Below are 19,061 nucleotides of genomic sequence, written 5' to 3'. Positions count from 1 at the left end.
GTTTCTGACTAGTTGAAACGCCTCTAGTGGCATCAGGGAATGTGGAGAGAACATGGGGAGAGAGTTGTGGGTGTAAACCTTTTATATACGTTTGTGGTATGTAAACAAAACATGTCGCAGGAAATGTTAGCGCGCCAAAAAGCAGATGATTGAAACTCCCGCGGCCCCTCTCAGCCAATGAGATCCTCCGGAGCCCCGAGCAGCGCGGGGTTTAGATGAAGGGGGAGGAGCGCGAGAGACATCCTCTGCAAGAAACTGTCAACCTTCAGCATGTGCAGAGCTCCCCGAGTTTCAGACCAGGTAAATATCTAACTTCATTTCTGAGTGTCAGTTTATATTTTATTAGATTAAATGTGGAGCAGTTTTATATCAGGTTGTTCCAAAGGAGGTTCATCTGATTATTTTATATATATTATATGTAGGTGGAACTATATGTTCAGTAGTGATGGGCTGTTATGTGCAGGGGTGATGAAATACTTCAATACTAGCAATGTTTTTCTTATATAATACAACTGACTTTATCATTTAGTTGCATTTCAGTTTCAATGATGAGTCTTTAAAAAAAAAAAAACTTGTATTGATAGTCTACTTTACAGCAAGCAGCTGCTCAATTGGAGGAACAACAAAATACTGACAGACGACTTCTGAATATTTAATGTTGACTGTAAGCCATCACAAGTGAGTTGATATTGATAACTTACAATCTAGATGTAATAAACTAGAGTATCCACATAGCACATACCTTAACGCTGACTTTATATGTAGTAAAATATATTAGTATCTCTGGCTTTGTAGTAGAAAAAGTAGAACAAAACATGTTAAATTAGTGCAATAATGAGAGTTGCATTTACAATATCGGTACATTTTGGCTTAGTGAATTCACTATCGAATAATATAATGCCGTCCATAATAAAATAATTAGTATAATATGATAATATTGTGTGTGAAAATAGTAATTAAATTGAGCATGAATTTCTTTTATGATCCAGTTTCAGCGACAAACAGACCTTTAACAGCCGGTCCAGCCCCGGACTTTCCTCCATTCTGATTGGCTTACAAATGCGTCATCATGATAATAAATGTGCACGTTCCTGACGAAAAGAGTCTGTCGCGGGAAATTTTAAGCTTCTTCTAATTTTAAATATATTTTTAGCGCCCTCTGTTCCTCTGTTCTGATTGGCTTACAGATGTGAAATAACATCGACACATTCCCGAAATGTAAGTATTTGGTCTTTCAGTCCGTGTTTAAGGACCGCGGGAACTTTATCTGCTTTTACTCTCCACGTTAGTTTAATAATGGACGTGACTCTGGAAACTTATTGTTTACTGGCGCTGATAGTTTCACCGTTTGCTTCCGGTAAGTTTAAACATCGACTCCGGTCAAAAAAAAGGAAAATTAAAACTGGTCAACGTTAATACGCCATTACTGTTTGGACACTGCTTCATCTACATTAGTACTATTATATGATGACATGAGACTAATCTGGCTTGTTTAGCTCTGTTTACACTTTAAATTACTTTGTAAACTTTGAACTTGTTGTTAGCTGTTGTTTGTTGTTATTTTGACCCAAACATTGCTTCTAAAAAATGGAAATTAATCAATTTTTGTTCAACGTAGTTGAGATTTAGTTTCTAATGTTTTCTGTTATTTGCCTTACTGTCCTGTACTAACATCATTATTAAGTGTCCATATACATTGTAATAAATCCATAATAACCCCAGTGTTAAAACAGAAATAACACATGTTGTATGTAATTACAGCTGTTCATGTTATTGTGTCCACCCTGTTGTGTGTCACTTTTTATACTAAAGGTTGAGGATAAGCTCAGGAGAACCTGAGACAGCTTTGTAAAGATTACTGGACAGAAAACTACATCCCCTCACAAAATCAATCCGCTCCCTCTAAAGTATAAATGCATTGCTTTGGTCATATAGGCCGCACCATGGACTTGTTTTCTCTCATCTACACTCTGCTCTGGCGGCAGATATGGTCTCAGTTTAGTCTGCTTTTAACTTTTAAGTGCATCAAACATTCACATCAGTTCATCACAAGTCAAGGAGTGAAAAAGAATTCTCTCTAGTCAAGTAGTTAATTTAAATTATTACATTTGCAGCCTCAACATTTGAACTTTCTGGTTTTCTCTGTTTTCTGTTTAAGTAAAGTGAACATTTTTTTTGGGCACCTATCAAAAAAGTAATTTGAGGACATAAAGTAATCGTTAGTTGCAGCCAAATAACAATATTTCCTGGATCATCGGGTCTTCTTATATCGTATTAAGTACTTCACTCCTGGTTCAGATGGTTCATTTTGTTTTAGCACTTGTTGCACTACTGATCAGAGGTGATCAAGCTCTAAAAATGTTTGTTTGTTTCACAGGAAAGCCTCAAGCCATTTGCCCAAATCCAACTATCCAGGCAGTGGAAGGTGATACAGTCACTCTACAATGTTATCTGAATCCCCCGCACAGCGTGGTGGATTACGCTCTTGATTGGACAAGAGATGACCTCAACAAAGGGGTGTACTCTTATCGAGGCAAGCAGGAAAATCCAAATGACTGGATGGATCAATACAAAGGCAGGTCGACTCTCCACCTTGATGACCTGAGCAGAGGCATCCTGACTCTGCAGATCTCCTCAGTACAGCTGGCTGACAGCGGACCGTACAAGTGTTTTATCTCAAGACTGTTGACCAGCTGTGTTGTTAATGTCACTGTTGGTGAGCATGCTGAGTTCATACAGTTTCAGATACTAAAAAGGTTTGTCAGAATTAGACATCATAATCAAGGCCCTGATTTGAGTCATTTAATACTCCACTGAGTCTGATCTAATATTTAATTCATCCTGAAAGATTTTCTTATGCAAAGAGATGATCAGTATAAATATATACAGAGCAGCAGGAGATGCAGCGTCGAGATCTTTCATTGAGACGTTGGCTGAACTTTTCTTGAGCTTTTAGCTTCAGTTTATAGTTTTGTGTTTTAACGTGATTATTAGGTGTCCATGTACATTTTAATGACACCATAAACAACAGCACAGTGAAGCCAGGTAACCCAGAGAGAGCCAGACCTAAAGGGTCATTTCAGTAGTTTTTGTCGAAAATGACGTGAAGGTACAAAAAGTTTGGAATTTGTACAGTAGATGACTTCAGACGGCAGTTCAGGCGAATTGAGCCCGTCAAAATTCCGTCCACAAAAAGAGCTTCTTTTTAGCCACAGACAGGCTGAGACTGTTACACCAGGTGTCTGACAACATCATGGAAAGGATCCCTACGAGGAACTCCTGCTGACACAGTTTGTTTTTAACAGGAAACAGAAGTCTCGCTCTTTACTCTGTCATTTCCCTGCAAAAACTCGCCACTCACGAGATTTGAGTGAGTGTCCTTAAATGAGACATCAGATTCTTGTTAAAAAAAAAGGAAGTCACTCACAGGGATCCTTTTTATGATCAGACATAGCACCCAGTGTATTAAACCCAACAACAGTTCAGATCCTGTTAAAATGAATCCTTTTGTTAAATGTTTTCTTTGTACGTCCAGTGTAAACTCGGTGGGGCGACCTCATAGCACTGAAAGGAAAGTGTTGATGTAACAGTCTGAGCCTGTCGGTGGCAAAAAGAAACACTTTTTGTGGACGGAATTTTTTTTACGTGCACGATTGTCCTGAATGAATATGTTGCAGCCACTGCTGTCGGCTGAAACCATCTACTGCACAGGTTCCAAAACTTTTTGTACCTACTTGTAATTTCGACACCCAATTTGTGTAAAAGTGGGCTCAAGGTTTACAAACACCAGAATTACCCTTTAAGTTGGACTTGCTCTGTGATAGAAGCATGGTGGTCGTAGTTGGTGTTGTTAAAAGTTAGTGGTTTAATTCTCTGCAGGTCAATTTAGGAATATAATAACTAATGAATAATGTATATGTTACAGGCCCCAGGCACAGGGCATGTGGACAGATAATAAACCTGTAAAACAGGAGAAATGATGAAGCAGATGAAACTTGCAATCTTGCCAGAATTATCAGATATATAATGAAACTGCAGATAATAAAAAGTTTGTTTGTAACCATCATCTGAAAAAGAACCTCAACGGTTTTGTATCTGTCGTCAGAAACGAAGGGAAAAGACCAACAGAACGAGACAAAGAGAAATGAATCCAGCACAACTGGACCTCCAGACGATCACAGTAAATGTCTTTAATGATTCCTCTGTTACACTTTATTCTACATTCTCTCTACAAGATAATCTGTCTGCAGGAGTTGTGTGACAGCGTGTCGTTTGTTTTTCTTTAAATCATGACTAATTCACTGTAGACGAATGAACAACCAGATTATAAACTGCGTCACCTCCTCACCTCAGCTCCGTCTGATTTTCCCTCAGATGCTGCAGAGATGGAGGCAGTCTGGAAAACTCTCATTCCCATCCTTGTTGTTGCTGCTGCTGGCGGCGGCGTTTTGTTTATCCTGGTGAAACGTGGAAAGATCAGTAAGTTACAAACTTCTGCTCTACACTATTTTAATATCACTACATTTACTCAGGCGCTGTACTTAAGGACACTTTGAGGTATTTGTACTTTACTTGAGTATTTCCATTTTATGCTTTTTATAACTTTTACTCACTACAATTATTTAGCATCTTTAGCTGCTAGTTACTTTACAGATTAAGAGCTTTGAAAAGCTTGTAAAACAAAATGCATTGTTAACTATTAAACCAGTGGATCACAACATTTGTATCTTGTGACCTGTTTACATAAAGGCTGCTAAAGCACTGATGTGGCTCCTCGTCAGGTTGAGGTCTATGAGTTGTTGACTTTTCCCCCAAAGAGACTTGCCAGACTAGCTCTACAAGACTCGCTATAAACTGACTTCTTACTAGTTTAGCAACATTAACGCTACAAATAACTATAATAATAATAAACATTATTTATGGAGCACTTGTCAAATCAGAGTACAAAGTGTTTTACAGAGACATGAAATAAAACACCTCGGTGAATGATGAAATACACGAGGTGCAAGATAAAAACTTTAAAAGAAGCAGGCGACTCAGATAAAATCAGGATATGCTGTCCAATAAAAGTGAGTTGTAAGAAGAGACTCTGACAGCCTGACTTCCTCAGGCAGGTCCCTTCAGAGCCTCGGGGCCCCGACAGCAGAGAAGCTCTGTCCCCTTTAGTTTTCAGCCTGGACTCAGGGAGAGACAGGAGACCCCTGACTGAAGATCTCAAGCTTCAAATAAGATCTTGAAATCAATCCTAAATCAAACAGGGAGCCAACGTAAAGAAGTGTGATGTGATCGAACCTCCTGGTTCTGTTTTAAAAGCCGAGCAGCTGAGTTCTGAAGGCGAGAAAAGATAAAAGCAGGTTCTTTATCAGCATCTCTAGAGTTAAAATAGATTTCTGATGTGATTAAAACATAAATGGACAAGCTTAGTAATGTTGTTGTTGTAATTTGTTTATATGTTGGTCCAATGACAAGGATTTCTGTTTTAATAGAATCTTAATGCAAAACTCAGGAGCCGGAGAAACTGTTTAGTCCTCTAATATAAAACAACCACAACTTTTCCAGAACAAAATATCATCTTATATTAGGGCCACTATGTTATTTAAAACTCTAATATTGATGCGTCAGTATTGATAATCTGATCATTTCAGTCACAATAATAAATCAGATATTTTACTACAGAGCTACTTTTGATACTTATGTACATTTTGCTGATAATACTGTTACTTAAGTAGGATTTTGAACGCAGCTCTTTTACTTGTATTGAAGTATTTTTACATCGTTGTAATGGTACTTTTACTCAAGTAAATCACGTGAGTTCTTCCACCACAACATAGAAACATTTGAAGCCGTGAGCTGTGATCACTGTTGATCACTGTTGATCAGATTTCTTTTAGCTGATGGAGGATAAACACTTAAGGTTTGAGGGGAAGAGTTCAAATCAACCTTCAGGGCTTCAGCTGAGTTAGTGTGATATTTTAAGAGTTTAGTATCATGTGATGCACAACAGGTGGAGTAGAGGTCGATGCTTTTAACATCAATTTTCCGTAATGTGATTAATGTTTATATCAGAAAATATCATTAATGTTGTGGTGATATGAGCAACATCATTAAATTACTCTGCTCTGCCTTCCTGCTTAGCAACTTTCTTTGACTTTTAAATTTTTCTCTCAGAAATTTGCAAGAAGACGCTCCGAAGAGCGAACTTCAAAATGGAAAACTTGAGGACCGGAGCAACAGAGAGGGATGAAGACTGAGACCGATAACTTGTTTTGCTCAACAAACATCAAGTTAAATGTTGTTTATGGAACTTAATATCTCAAACCAAACGTCTCAGACTACGCTTATATTCTCTCTCTATATGTCTAATAGCCTTACTTCTGGGGACTGATGATGATTAAGTTTAGAGGGAAGAGGGACTGCGCCAAAATCATGGAAATACATTCACAGCAGCGACCATATTTGCAGCAATTCCCTGTGTGTGTGTATATATATATATTAACACATGATGTGTATCGATTACTACGACGACTACACTTACAGTAGCATTTTGTTCTGGGGAGTCACGGAGCGACGGCATTAACAGTGTGCATCTGTTGAAATGTATCAGGAGAGATGGTTACTGAGTGAAAGACTGTTCCTACATATGTTCCATAACATTACTGTTAACGGGGGATTAATTTCAGTACGGCTGCTGTACCGCCTTCATCCTTTCCTAAACATCAGAATCACTTTTATTGGCCAGGTGTGTGGACACATACCAGGAATTTGACTCGGGTCTTAAATTGCTCTCAATGTACCTACACAGAATAAGCTTAAATAAACAGGACAGCAAGCTCAACAAAAAACAGACACAAACTAACATGTACAGATGCACACATAAAGAAAAACGTTATTTATAGACAGCAAGACAATCGTGCAATGAAGCAGTGCAACACACACTAACACGTGCCTAAGATGTTTTATCTGTCTTTATTTATTTATTTCTTTCTCAGCCTTAATGTTGTGTTATGTTCATATATATATATATGTTGTGTACTGTGCAAATATTGTTGATTCTTTGTTCGTGAAATAAATTTGAATGAATACGTTTGTGTGTTTGTTTGTTGCCCTCATAACATCGAATACATTTACATTGTGTATGCATTTATATTTTTCTTGTGTCTAAGTCATAGTTACCCACATCCTAATGTTATATTATGAAAAGACACAGTCACATAAACACGCACAACAGGAGAATTTCAACAAATGCCAGAAGCTGCTCAGTCTAAACCAAGAAAGAAGTTTGGCTAAAAGTGCAAAATAGTGCAAGGCGACCACTTGCATTCAACAAACCTGTATTATATATATCCAGGGAGGGCAGGTAAGCTTTTCCATGAATAGGCAATTCTTCAAAGTCTTTTGCAGGCCTAGAAAGAGGAATATGTTTCCATTATTAGTCTTTATACCTGAGTGCTCACTGAACTTTACTGGATGATTACTGCTCAAAACAGACACACGTGTCAAATTCTTATCACTACAACGATATAAGCATCCAAACTCCACGTCAGACGTTACAGTTCCTTGAGTTTTTTTGGTGACAGCAGTCAGAAGCAGACCCTGTCGGAGGCCCCAGAAGAGACCAGGCAGAGACCTGGGAGTGGTAAAGAAATATGAAACAGTGTAAAGGTTAATACATTGAGTATATTAGATTAAATACACAATTTGAAACATTTTCATTAAGGTTGAGATCACAAGCGTGAGACAAGTTTTAGTTCTGTACTCCAGATGTATCAAGTAAACCGTGTACAAATTATAGCCATTTGACAGACTGCCACATTCAGAAGAACAAAACATTATAGATCATCATCAACCTAAATAAAATGGTCATATTTACTTGTTGTTTGCAGATTCTTTGAATTTGATGGTTAAATAATAAATTTCCAAGGGAGAAAGTCTGCTAAGTCACTGTTAGGCTCCAAATAATTTAATTTTCTTTAATTAAGATCTAAGAAAGAAAGTCTGCACATTAAACTCCTGATTATTCTTTCATTTCAAATCCAGTGTGCTGAAAGACAGAGTGAAAAATCTCTCTCTCTCTCTTTCTTCTTCTTAATGTTGTATTATGTTCATATTATTACTGTGTACGGTCCAAATATTGTTTGCTAATACTGACAAATTGTATTTTAATACTTTGGTCTTGAAACTTTAATGCCAATAAATTTGAATTCAATAGAATAAATCAGTGTTTGCATATTTTGGGGTAAAGAGGCTCTCAGGATCACCAGTGTCAGTATCACGTGGGGACACTGTGACTTTAAAAATCTATCCCGCCATGGAGCTCACGCATCACGGCTCTCCCGCTGCGCTCAGCCAATGAGATGAATCAGAGTTCGTTAATGGCGCGAATATTGTCTGACGACAGCAAAAGGGGCGGGACTAACGACGTGCCATGCTGCCAACATGTTGCGTGTCTTTCAGGTAAAAATACATTTATATCTTTATTTTTAAGACAAAGTTTTACTTTTGTTTCACGTGGATTGAAACACGTGCAACAACGTTTGTCTAAAAATTGCATTTACAGAGTCACTTTGTGTTGAAAAGTGGTGGGGATATAGGGGCTCAGAATAGGGGTGTGAAGAAACTCATTTGCAAGACATCACAATAAATATGAGCTGGGGCGAATTTTGATCATTTGATTTCCTGCATTCTGGTGAAAGTTTCTGCACCAATTTATGGTGAAAATGTTTTATGTAAAAGGAAACCCCAAATTCAGGTAGCACATAGCATTTGTCTAAAATATATAAATATAACAGAATATAAGTGAGTGCAGCTCTGAGGCATTCTGTGCTGCTTTCAGATCTGCTTCTCCCTGCTGAGGGAAACGTAGGCAGGATTCAGTCTCCCCTCCTGATCACAGGGAACTTTCAAAAGGCATTTTCATTTTTTATTTAACTGCAAGCTGTATTTCAGATTGTTTCTTTTTAACAAATTATGCTTTCAAAAAGTGCTGGGGACATGTCAGACAGATATCTCAAATGTACAGAGTGCATTTTACAGCGAGTGTTTGTCAGTTGTTAAGTTAATGGACCTTATTTTGGGAGCAGTAAATCAGCAAATAACTCAGCCCAGTAAGCTGCAAGTAAGGTATTTGGGTCGAGAGAGCGAGAGAGAGTCCTGTGAATTAAAAAAAAAAGCTTTTACACATCTAAGACTTTGCCAGCAGAAGTGAAACTCGGTCAGGAGGGAAGTCTCTTGTAGTGATCCTCCTCTTCCTGCTGCTCTGACTCCTCATCTTCCTGCTGCTGGAGCGGGTGTTTTTAAGTTTTGCTCTTCCATGCCGACGTACTTTCACAACGATCACCTTAAAGCATAATTTTAAAACATCAGGACTGACTGCGATCACACCACCCAGCTCGGTGATGATGAAGGCTGCACTTGTCACGTTCAGCTCTCTGTGTTACTTTGTCGGACTGTTGGCTGAAACCGGTGAGTAGGTGACTTGTTAACTTAGCTGACTGCTAACTCAGTTTATCCCACACGCTTAAAGATAACTTAACATTATAGCTTAAGGTTGTAAACACTGGAGCTTTTTTAGGTTTGTAACACTGGTTTGTTTGCTCACGCGGACTAGTTTATGGGATTGTTAAACTCTTTAGCAGGTTAGCATTGCTATAAACTCGCTAGCTGACTAAAACTGTTCTTGGACACTCATTTAATCACTTAACCCGAGACTGACGGTATTTCTTTCATTGACATATGGTCAGTAAGAGATTTCTGGACAAAACGTGAACTTTTTAATCTGTTTTTATTGTTGTTTGCGGAATGACGCAAGCGCGTTAAATGGCGGTGTGGTGCTGAAAAGTGATGTTTGGTAGGCCTATGTGTGATATCTTTGTTTATATTTGGAAAACGGGCTGTAGCCTAATTAACGTGACATACTGCCAACTTAGATATAAAATGAAGACAATTTTGCAATTATCCTTATGACCCAATCCACTCTTATAATACCTTTTTAAATGGTCAATACAACTCTTAAAATGCAGTTGAAGCCTTTTGTTATTGACTGAAAGATTATTTCTGCCCTGAAATTAGTTGATTTTATTCAGAAGAGTTATATTTGACAGATTATAGCTCACCTAGTACTTTTTACCTCAGCCCAAAAAATGCAGTAGGCTATTTCACTTGCCAGAAAGTGATTGAAGAGACTGGGCAATACAGCTCCAGCTGACGGCAATCAGTTTTTGGCAGGACACCTGTACTAACTTACCTCTGTGCGTCTGACCTGGTAGCTAATATGAGAAATACGGGCTACGGTGTGATCAATACTGTGCAGCACAGCCAGATGTTTATTAGAAGATGGGGTAATGACTTCTAGGTACATTCTATACATTGGAAACTGTAAAAGAGTATTCAAGAATTTATGTTTTTACTTTTACATACAGTTACAGGAACATGACTGTAGATTTAAATCCTGTATGTTACTGTGGATGTTGTTAAGAAGGCCTACTTTGTACTTACAGAGAACTTGCTCTGAGGTGGTTCAGATTTATGTGGATTAACACTGTTGTAACAGATTGCTGCATTATTGTTATGAAGTGCAACTACAAGTTTTTTTTGACAAGGATCAGGCAGAAATCTCACCACAGATCCTCTGATAAAGCTCACAGTCCCACACAGTTTGTGCCTCAGTTTATAAAAAAATGTTTATAGTGCAAAACTCACAGCGCGAGGAGGGGGGGGGTCACTTTATTACCATCACAGCGTTTGCTGGTGTGGCATCAGCTGGCCGGAGTTGACTTGAGAGTCAGCGGTATCCGTTTTTTTTTTTTTTTTTTCTAACCTGACGAGAAATATCATCATGTGGCACAACATCTCTGCCAGGTATATCAAACCCTGCCAGCTGATCAAATTATTCAGCGCTCAGGTCTGTCGTCTCCTGAGATGTGATGAAAGGGCTGAGTGAACGAGATGGAGCAGCACTTTTGCAGTTTAGGAATTGTTGCACTCTTGGACTAAAAAAACATCAACTGTGTGTCTAAATGTTTGAAAAGATGACTTGTGATGAATTTGTGTAAATGTGATGTTTGTTTGTCTCTCAGGAAAGCCTCGAGCCATTTGCCCGAATCCCACAATTGAGGCAGTGGAAGGTGATACAGTCACTCTACAATGTTATTTGAATCCCCCGCACAGCGTGGTGGATTACGCTCTTGATTGGACAAGAGATGACCTCAACAAAGGGGTGTACTCTTATCGAGGCAAGCAGGAAAATCCAAATGACTGGATGGATCAATACAAAGGCAGGTCGACTCTCCACCTTGAAGACCTGAGCAGAGGCATCCTGACTCTGCAGATCTCCTCAGTACAGCTGGCTGACAGCGGACCGTACAAGTGTTTTATCTCAAGACTGTTGACCAGCTGTGTTGTTAATGTCACTGTTGGTGAGCATGCTGAGTTCATACAGTTTCAGATACTAAAAAGGTTTGTCAGAATTGAGATTTTCTTGTGCAAAGAGATGCTCAGTATAAATATACAGAAGCAGAAGATATTCAGTGCTGAATAAATGTGTCAAATTAAAAAACAGCTGTAACCTGTTAATTTTAGCATCTTATCCTTCATGAGCTACTTAAAGCACACAGCAGGTCACTCTGTCTGACTGCTAGAAGATATTTTAATCTGTTTCTGAGTGCTGACAAACATTTTTGTCTCCTTTTTTTTTCTTCTTTAACACTGACCAAAGTCCACCAGAGCAAAAAGAACACAACTAGACCTCCACCAGATGAGCCGGACAAAGCTGGTAAATTGCTTTGAACTGAATTTAAGTTGTTTTTCAGTTGTTATATCTTCGTCTTTGAGACAGACTTCTTCTCGTAAAATTCATAGCCATAATAACGGCTAATTCTGATCCCTTGAGATAATCAGGAGGGTTTCTTCTTAGGATAATAATATAATATAATAATAATAATTTTCCCCTGTAACATTTGTCTTCGTCAAGTTTAAGGCAGAAAAACGGCTCCACATGTTGATCGTCTCAAAAGGTTAGCGCAGCAGCCCCTTTTTTATCAAATAAAGCAGAAACGGCAACAAAAATAATATTGTAGTTGCTTAGATGTTTTCAGACCACAAACAATCCTCGAGTCGACTGAATCAAACAAACTGAACTAGAAAATGCACCCAGTGATGGGAAATCACTCTTATGTTGTACTTCTTGTACTTTCCTGTAGTAGTCGTAGTAGTACAGCAACTTGGCTTTTTGACATCACTGATGTCTTCGGGTTATCTACTACTTAAAATACTTGTTCTCTGCTGTATTCAGGGGGAGGCAGAAGTCTTACAAATATCTCAAAACCAGGACAAATAAAACCATCTGTGTGGTTGGACACTACTAGGGGGTGAATGAGAAAATACTACATGAGCAGAACACTAAACATGAATTGGTGAAATAAAGAATAAACTGAGCCTGTGCTGGTTCTTAATCTCCTCTGATCTTCTTTCAGATGGTGAAAACGGGAAGCTTGTTGCCATCATCACCTCCACTGTTGTCGTCGTCCTTGTCTTCATTGTCGTTGGGGTTCTTGTGAGACGGGGAACGATCCGTAAGTTACTAAACAAACTGTCCCACAGCTCTTCATTAACATTTAAAGCCCTGCTGTGTGATCACTGTTGTGAGCAGGTTTGTTGTTGCTCATTGTGAAATCAAAGATGAGGGATTTGACTTTGTTCCTGTAATATTTTTCAATATGTATTTCTGCTCAAAACACCGACTTTAAAAAGTTTAACAAACCTGTTTTTATGTTCTCATAGAGAAACTGATGACGAGGTTCAGAGGAAGGAGGGAGCAAAATGCAGAGCTAACAAACTGCTGTGGGCTGAACCCTCTGAGGACTTCATCAGCAAACAACAACCCCGATGCAGAAAACAACATGCAAGTAGTTTAGTGATGGTCCGGACTTAGTCTGTCTGTCTAAAGTGAGCACTGCAGGGCTCCGGACTAACCTTTCCATTGGTGCTACCAACTTTCTCAGTTTGTCACACCACATGATTTGGTCACACCCTTTTTTTTTTTTTTTTTTTTTTTTTGTTACAGTAGGTAACAGCTGATAAGAAGCGGGGAGGGGCTCTGTGTTTCAGGTGATATATCGGCCCCTGCAAGTTTTGTGTTTCTTACAGTTGTTGTGCAAGCTAAAACTGTGTTGACACGGTAACAACAATGTGGCAGATTGCCTTCAATATAAACGCAGCCGATCATACCTCAACCAAATCTGGCTAAATCTACATCTGTTCCCTGCAGAGGCTCTAGCCACAACCTGAAGGAGGAGCTAGTAAAAATGACTTTTCATATTTCATAACATGAAGTAAAAGTAGTAGTAATAATAATAATAATAATAATAATAATAATACATTGTTATTATTATAAGTTATTTATTATAATAATTATATAATGTGACTATTTTTTAATTATAATGTCACTTTAGTATACTTTATATCTTACCACGTGTAGCATCTAACATTAATTCCAGTTTCTTTTTTTCATTCCTTAAATGATTGTGCAAGAAAAATGCTTTAGCTTACGTGATGGTTGAGTTAGACTCTAATTTATTCATGCTGTGATTGGTTGGTTGTCGAAAAGTGACATTGACGAGCTCATTGACTTCATGAAAGTTGTTTCAAGAAAATTCACCTCATGCTGCTAAATAGCCAACTAACCAAACATAAACCTTCCTCATCTTCTCCTTGCTGCCTTCTGTCTCACCGCTTCACCTGCCAACGCATCTCTACCCCATTAGGATTTCTCTTGGTGCCGGTGGCAGCCGGTCAGACAATGTTGTAAACGGTTAGCGGGGGGTACGGTAGGTTGCGGTTTTTACTTGCACATAAGGGGCATTTTGTGAGTGAAATGGTGGAGCTGCTAAAGATCACCTTACACTCGCACGAATGAGACCACATGAAATTTTAACTCACACACTCCTAATTGTTACTTTGCGCTAACGCAAATGGTGCTCATCCCTTCTGCTCTCCCTGGGCCCCGTCCGGTTTATATATTCCCGTGATCTGTTCTGGACCTGCTCAGTTCGGCCTCTCACCCTCTCTGGACTCTCGGCTATGGTTCCCTTCTGCTCTGCACTGCAGCCACCAACCTGGTTCTGCTGCATCTAGTCTTCCGGTCTCCTCCCTCTCTTAGTCCTGCACTTGAGACTACTGGCCTAGCCGCCAGAAAAGTTAAACACAACCTTTTGGTAATAACGTGCTGTTATTATATAGCCTACATGTAAATAAAGGAACGAAGCGCTCTAGCAGTCAGTGACCGCCATTCATTATGTCTCCCCTGTCAGGTTTCTCCTTCACTCGTGTCATTGCCAAAACTTTTTGGGCATTCATCCTTTTGTTGTTCTGCTTCAATCTCGGAAATGTAGCCGGTAACACGCCTTGATTTGGAAGGAGGTGAAAGAATTGGATAACAAGTCCAGCAGGCTGTGTGTGGATGTAGGCCTGCTTGTAGGGGTACTGGACGAAAGGCTGGAGTATTCATCACTATCAATGGGAGGCTGCAGGCTTAAAGTGGGCTGAGACTGGCTGATGGCGGTCAGGCTTTGCTTGTGGATGTGGTAGTTTGAAGCTATGTTAAAGGAAGTTTCTGCAGGAGATGCATCAGGTGGTGCAGGCCTCTGGTGAGCTCAGAAACTTATTGGTTGAGTTGATTAATGATCTGTCTGACCTCCTCCATCTCCAGCAGAGTTACATTAGCCTGAGTGGACTCGTGGCTGCTGCCTCCTGTACTGGCTCTAGGCCTGGTGTGTTGAAATGGACCAAGGGTCCATGGTCTTCAGTTCCCTCTACAACTTTGGGACTAAGATCTGGGCTCCTAAGCAGGGGACAGTTGGATTAAGCAGCTCTGAAGGCTTTTGCTCAGCCGCTGACTCTCCCTGGGCTGAGACTCGAGTGGCTGTACGAGTGCTGTGCTCTTTTTTTGACAGTGGCTGAGGGGTTGAGCTCTGCCCGTGAAGGCCAACAAGGTTTCTGAAGCTGGTCAGCAGCAGATTGCGAAGGGAGCGTGTTGCTGGAGGGAGGTGGACCAAGTTGTCAGACTCATCCCCCTGTGTATCCACAAGAGAGGGGAGCCTGCGTTCGTGGGTAAGCCTGGGTGACCTTGAAAACCCGCTGAGGCCCTCGTCCTGGCTGTCCTCACGCAGGTTGTAGATTGTTGTGGATATCTGAGGCAAACACACTGGCATACTTGTGGTAGAGTACCAGCACATCTTTCAGGTCACACACACTGATATACTGAATGTGATAGTATGTCAACACCTTCACATCAGCATTGGTCTTGATGACCTGAGTCTCTCTCGTATTAGCACGTCAGACACACTGAAAACAGCATCAAATTAAATGTAATTTCTCCTCCTGTTCACCTTTATTAGTATATAGTAGTCTATTAATTAATGATTCCTGATCAAACTGTGCAGTATAGTTAAGGCGTTCTTTCGCAGAAACAGATCTGTTGAGACATTGCCAAAGCCCACAGTGGTCAGGCTGCTGACGGTAAAGAAACGGGTGGTGACGTAGGCTGTGTGCCGTCGGGCCGCCCATCGTGCTGTTGATGTGTGGCATCTCCATACGTCTGCTCAGCTCATTGAGCCACCCAGTGTGCGAGGTCCACTCGTTCTATCTCCACGTGTCCGGTCTCGTACCAGATGCAGGCCATCCAGTGTGCCAGCAGGGCAAACATAGACATTACACGGTGCTGTACTGAAGCAGACCAAGGAGACGCAGCAGGCGTACAGTCTTGAGCAGGTGGGCGAAGGAGGTCATTGGGATACAGTGCACTGCTGCCACCTCTGGTATCAAAGGCTTTTCAGTCACGCTCTGAAGCCAAACTGTCCAACAGGCAGCCATTTGTTAATTTTCCTTTTATGAGTTTAATGTAGACTTTCTCTATCTTTCATTTATTCTCTCTCTCTTTCTGCTTGTCTCTGTCTTGACTGTCTGTCAGTCTCTGTTTGTCTTATTTGCCTGTATCTCTTTCAGTCTCTTTCATTTCTCCTGGATCCATTTCACAAAAGAAACTCATTTCAGCTTCCATCTATGACATTATAATATCTTTCAGCAATGAATTTTAGCTCTGTACAACATCCAAGTTCTTATGCAGTGATTTGCAATGTCATTGAGCTTCAGTACTTTATTATGCATTTCATTTCAGCACTTTTGCATTTTCTGCAGTGTTATGCAAGGTCAGCTCAGCTTTAAGCTTTGTTATACTTTGTTATTGTTTTCTTATTGTTATACTTTGCGGACAGTAGAACAATTTAGCTTTTCAGTGCATTTGATTTCAGCTCTTCTACATTTCCTGCAGTGTTTTGCAAGTTCAGTTCAGCATTCACACGCACTTTCAGCAGGAAATGCAATTTTCTAGTTTGTTTTGTATTTGCATCACTTTGTCTTACAAAGACTTGGCTTGACAGCAGACTATTGTTCAAAATTTACATTTACAAGTCAAACCAGGCTTTCTGTATAAAATTCATAGCTGGTAACTGGTCATTTTTTAGTGAAATTGGGATGAAAATACGAAGCCCGTATGATTCGCTTGGAACTGAAGGTTTTTGTTTTTATTTTGGGGGGTGGGATCTGCACAAATGAATTAAAGGGAGCCTGACTGTGACCAGCAGCACAAATACTTGGGAACAATCCAGAATAATGAACTTTCCTTTGATGCCAATAACTGATTTTATTTATAAAAAACAAAAATTGTTTTTCTCAAAGCAGCATTATGTAATTATTATTTATTTTGTAATTTAATGTAACTTATATTATTATTTGGTCCCTCTACAGATTCAGTGTCATTCACTGCTGTCCTAATATAGCATATATATGTATACCAACATTATTTTAAAGCTGTTATTTTAAGATACATAATGTTGCTTTAAGGACGTCTTGATGTCTGGTCTGGTGCAGGTAAGCTAATCAGCAGGACTGAAAGTTTCCTCGCTAACATCACGTCCTGCTTGGTAGTTAAGCTTTTCAGCCCAGATTTCTCTTTTGTGAAACCACTGAGTAGCACTTTAAGTTCCCCAGCATTTCTATGCAGTGTAAGTGGGTTATAAGACAGTGTGTTAGGATACAGGATTTGTCACATTAAAATGTCAAACTTTGTTTTACTGATCCATCATTGAATGTGTTGACATCAACACTTACCTGTATACTACTACATTAGTGTGTACTGAATGTATTAAGTGTGTATACTGCATATAAACGCTAAATAGGGGGACCTGAAGTAAAGATTGAAAGTAAATGTCACCCTACACGCAGCTGCTTATTTAATGAATTAGACCTGATAGAAGACCTCCTTTAAATTATTGGATTGTTGGTGATCTCCAGATTACTTTCTTTTTGCATTACCCTGAATGTTTTGTGTGATTTGTTTTTGTCACATGGTTATTTGTTATCTTTTTGCTGTGCCAACACCAAAGACCACATTTTCTTAAAGTTTTATACCAATTGTGCAATTTGCATAAAGTCTGGGTTAATCCAAAACTGTCTTCTGTGCTTTTTGTTAACTCTGTGGGACAGCAGATTTAATCCACATTACAGGTTTGTAACTAAAGAAAATCAAGACTTATGAAACTGACAGGAAGAAACAGGTAAGTAGTAAAGGTTCTTTTATAGTAGAAATAGTCACATGTGATACTTGGCATCTGTAACAAGTGTCAGTTTTAAATTGAAATGCTGGTGCTCATAATAAACTAATCCTCTGGTGCCACCTTCAGACCAAAGTATAAAATGAATGAGGGTAAAGGTAGTAACATGTACCAAACATGTACTGACTCTGCATAATGGTATCCCACTTTAACATGAAGTACTACTGTATGTTGGAGCTGTAAGTGGTCTAAGTACTTTTGTCTAATTTAAACTTCAAGAGTTTTGATTTTCTGTGTGAAATCTGAGTCTGAAGATCACAACTGTCTGATAAATACAGTAAAGTTGACAATACAAAAATGCCTCTAATTAAGAAAAGTATAGTTTCATAAAATGTGGTGGCGCAATGGATAAGACTATACCTTTGGTGTGAGAGACCCAGGTTCAATCCACCGCTGTGTCCCTGAGCAAGACACTTAACCCCTAGTTACTCCAGAGGCGTGCGACCTCTCACATATGTAGCAATTGTAAGTCGCTTTGGATAAAAGCGTCAGCTAAATGAATAAGTGTAAATAAAATCCAAATACTTGGGTACTGATGATCACAGGTGTATAACAGATAACAGTCTTTGTCTGGTTCAGAGATGAATATTAAGGTGGGGATTATTGGCAGGAGCCATACACATTCTTATTTTGTCTATTTCAGTTGTTAAATATCTGATAGGGCGGCACGGTGGTGCAGTGGTTAGCTCTGTCGCTTCACAGCAAGGAGGTCTTTTTGTGTGGAGTTTGCATGTTCTCCCCGTGTCCGCATGGGTTCTCTCCAGGTGCTCCGGCTTCTTCCCACCATCCAAAGACATGCAGGCTAGGTTGATTGGGGTCTCTGAAATTGTCCTTAGGTGTGAGTGGTTGTTTGCCCGATGTCAGCTGGGATCAGCTCCAGCCCCCCCGCAACCCTGTACGCAGGATAAGCGTTGGATGGATGGAAATATTTGTTAACTTTCTTTGCAGTGAGTAGTTTCAGAGGAGGCTGAGGAAACACAGGAGGGTCTGGTCATCCTGCCTGTTTGAAAAGAAACCTCAATCAGTGATAGTCATGATTCACAACATAGCATTGACTGCTTCTACTCCATTCCAGTTAGATATCAAATTAGTTTAAACAGATAAAGCAAACAATGTAAGTACTCACCTCTTTCTGGTTGTCTCTTCAGCAGGGGGCGCAGGCAAAGGAGTGTGGTAGGCTCAAACACCTGCTTAAGAGCTGCAGGAGCAAACCATGAAGCTGAGGGTGGGGGGAGTAAAGCAATGCTGATTTATGGGATTATTTTGAGTGCATGTGATTGATTGATTTATTGATAGAAATTTGTATTTATGTAAATATTCATTCTTTGTGCTCTATTTTTCTGTGGTGTTGCGTTTTAGGTAAATATTTATTATTCTAAATGATGGTGGTCCCAC

At 39.6% G+C, this 19,061-nt stretch overlaps 2 protein-coding genes across 3 annotated transcripts; both read left to right on the top strand.

Annotated features, from left to right (window-relative positions):
• The first annotated feature begins 143 nt into the window (after nt 1-143).
• LOC119898598 (butyrophilin subfamily 2 member A2-like) lies at nt 144-7,084 on the top strand. 2 transcript variants are annotated; one of them, XM_038712757.1, is made up of 5 exons: nt 144-300; nt 2,378-2,575; nt 4,106-4,180; nt 4,375-4,479; nt 6,169-7,084. In XM_038712757.1, the coding sequence occupies exons 1-5, from the start codon at nt 216-218 to the stop codon at nt 6,249-6,251; spliced, it is 546 nt and encodes a 181-aa protein (XP_038568685.1). In that variant the 5' UTR covers nt 144-215; the 3' UTR covers nt 6,252-7,084. The 2 variants fall into 2 exon arrangements, with proteins under 2 accessions (XP_038568685.1, XP_038568677.1); XM_038712749.1 differs by having other exon boundaries at nt 147-300; nt 2,378-2,716.
• A 2,206-nt stretch (nt 7,085-9,290) lies between these two features.
• Nucleotides 9,291-17,502, top strand: LOC119898591 (selection and upkeep of intraepithelial T-cells protein 7-like). The gene is made up of 5 exons (XM_038712723.1): nt 9,291-9,462; nt 11,076-11,414; nt 11,714-11,770; nt 12,471-12,569; nt 12,778-17,502. The coding sequence occupies exons 1-5, from the start codon at nt 9,396-9,398 to the stop codon at nt 12,909-12,911; spliced, it is 696 nt and encodes a 231-aa protein (XP_038568651.1). The 5' UTR covers nt 9,291-9,395; the 3' UTR covers nt 12,912-17,502.
• The last annotated feature ends 1,559 nt before the right edge of the window (nt 17,503-19,061 follow it).

Source organism: Micropterus salmoides, unplaced genomic scaffold, assembly GCF_014851395.1.
Source record: "Micropterus salmoides isolate LMB-PRFRI ecotype aquatic unplaced genomic scaffold, ASM1485139v1 Ms_hic_scaffold_1, whole genome shotgun sequence".
NCBI lineage: Eukaryota > Metazoa > Chordata > Actinopteri > Centrarchiformes > Centrarchidae > Micropterus > Micropterus salmoides.
This window is presented reverse-complemented; position numbering and strand designations above follow the sequence as displayed.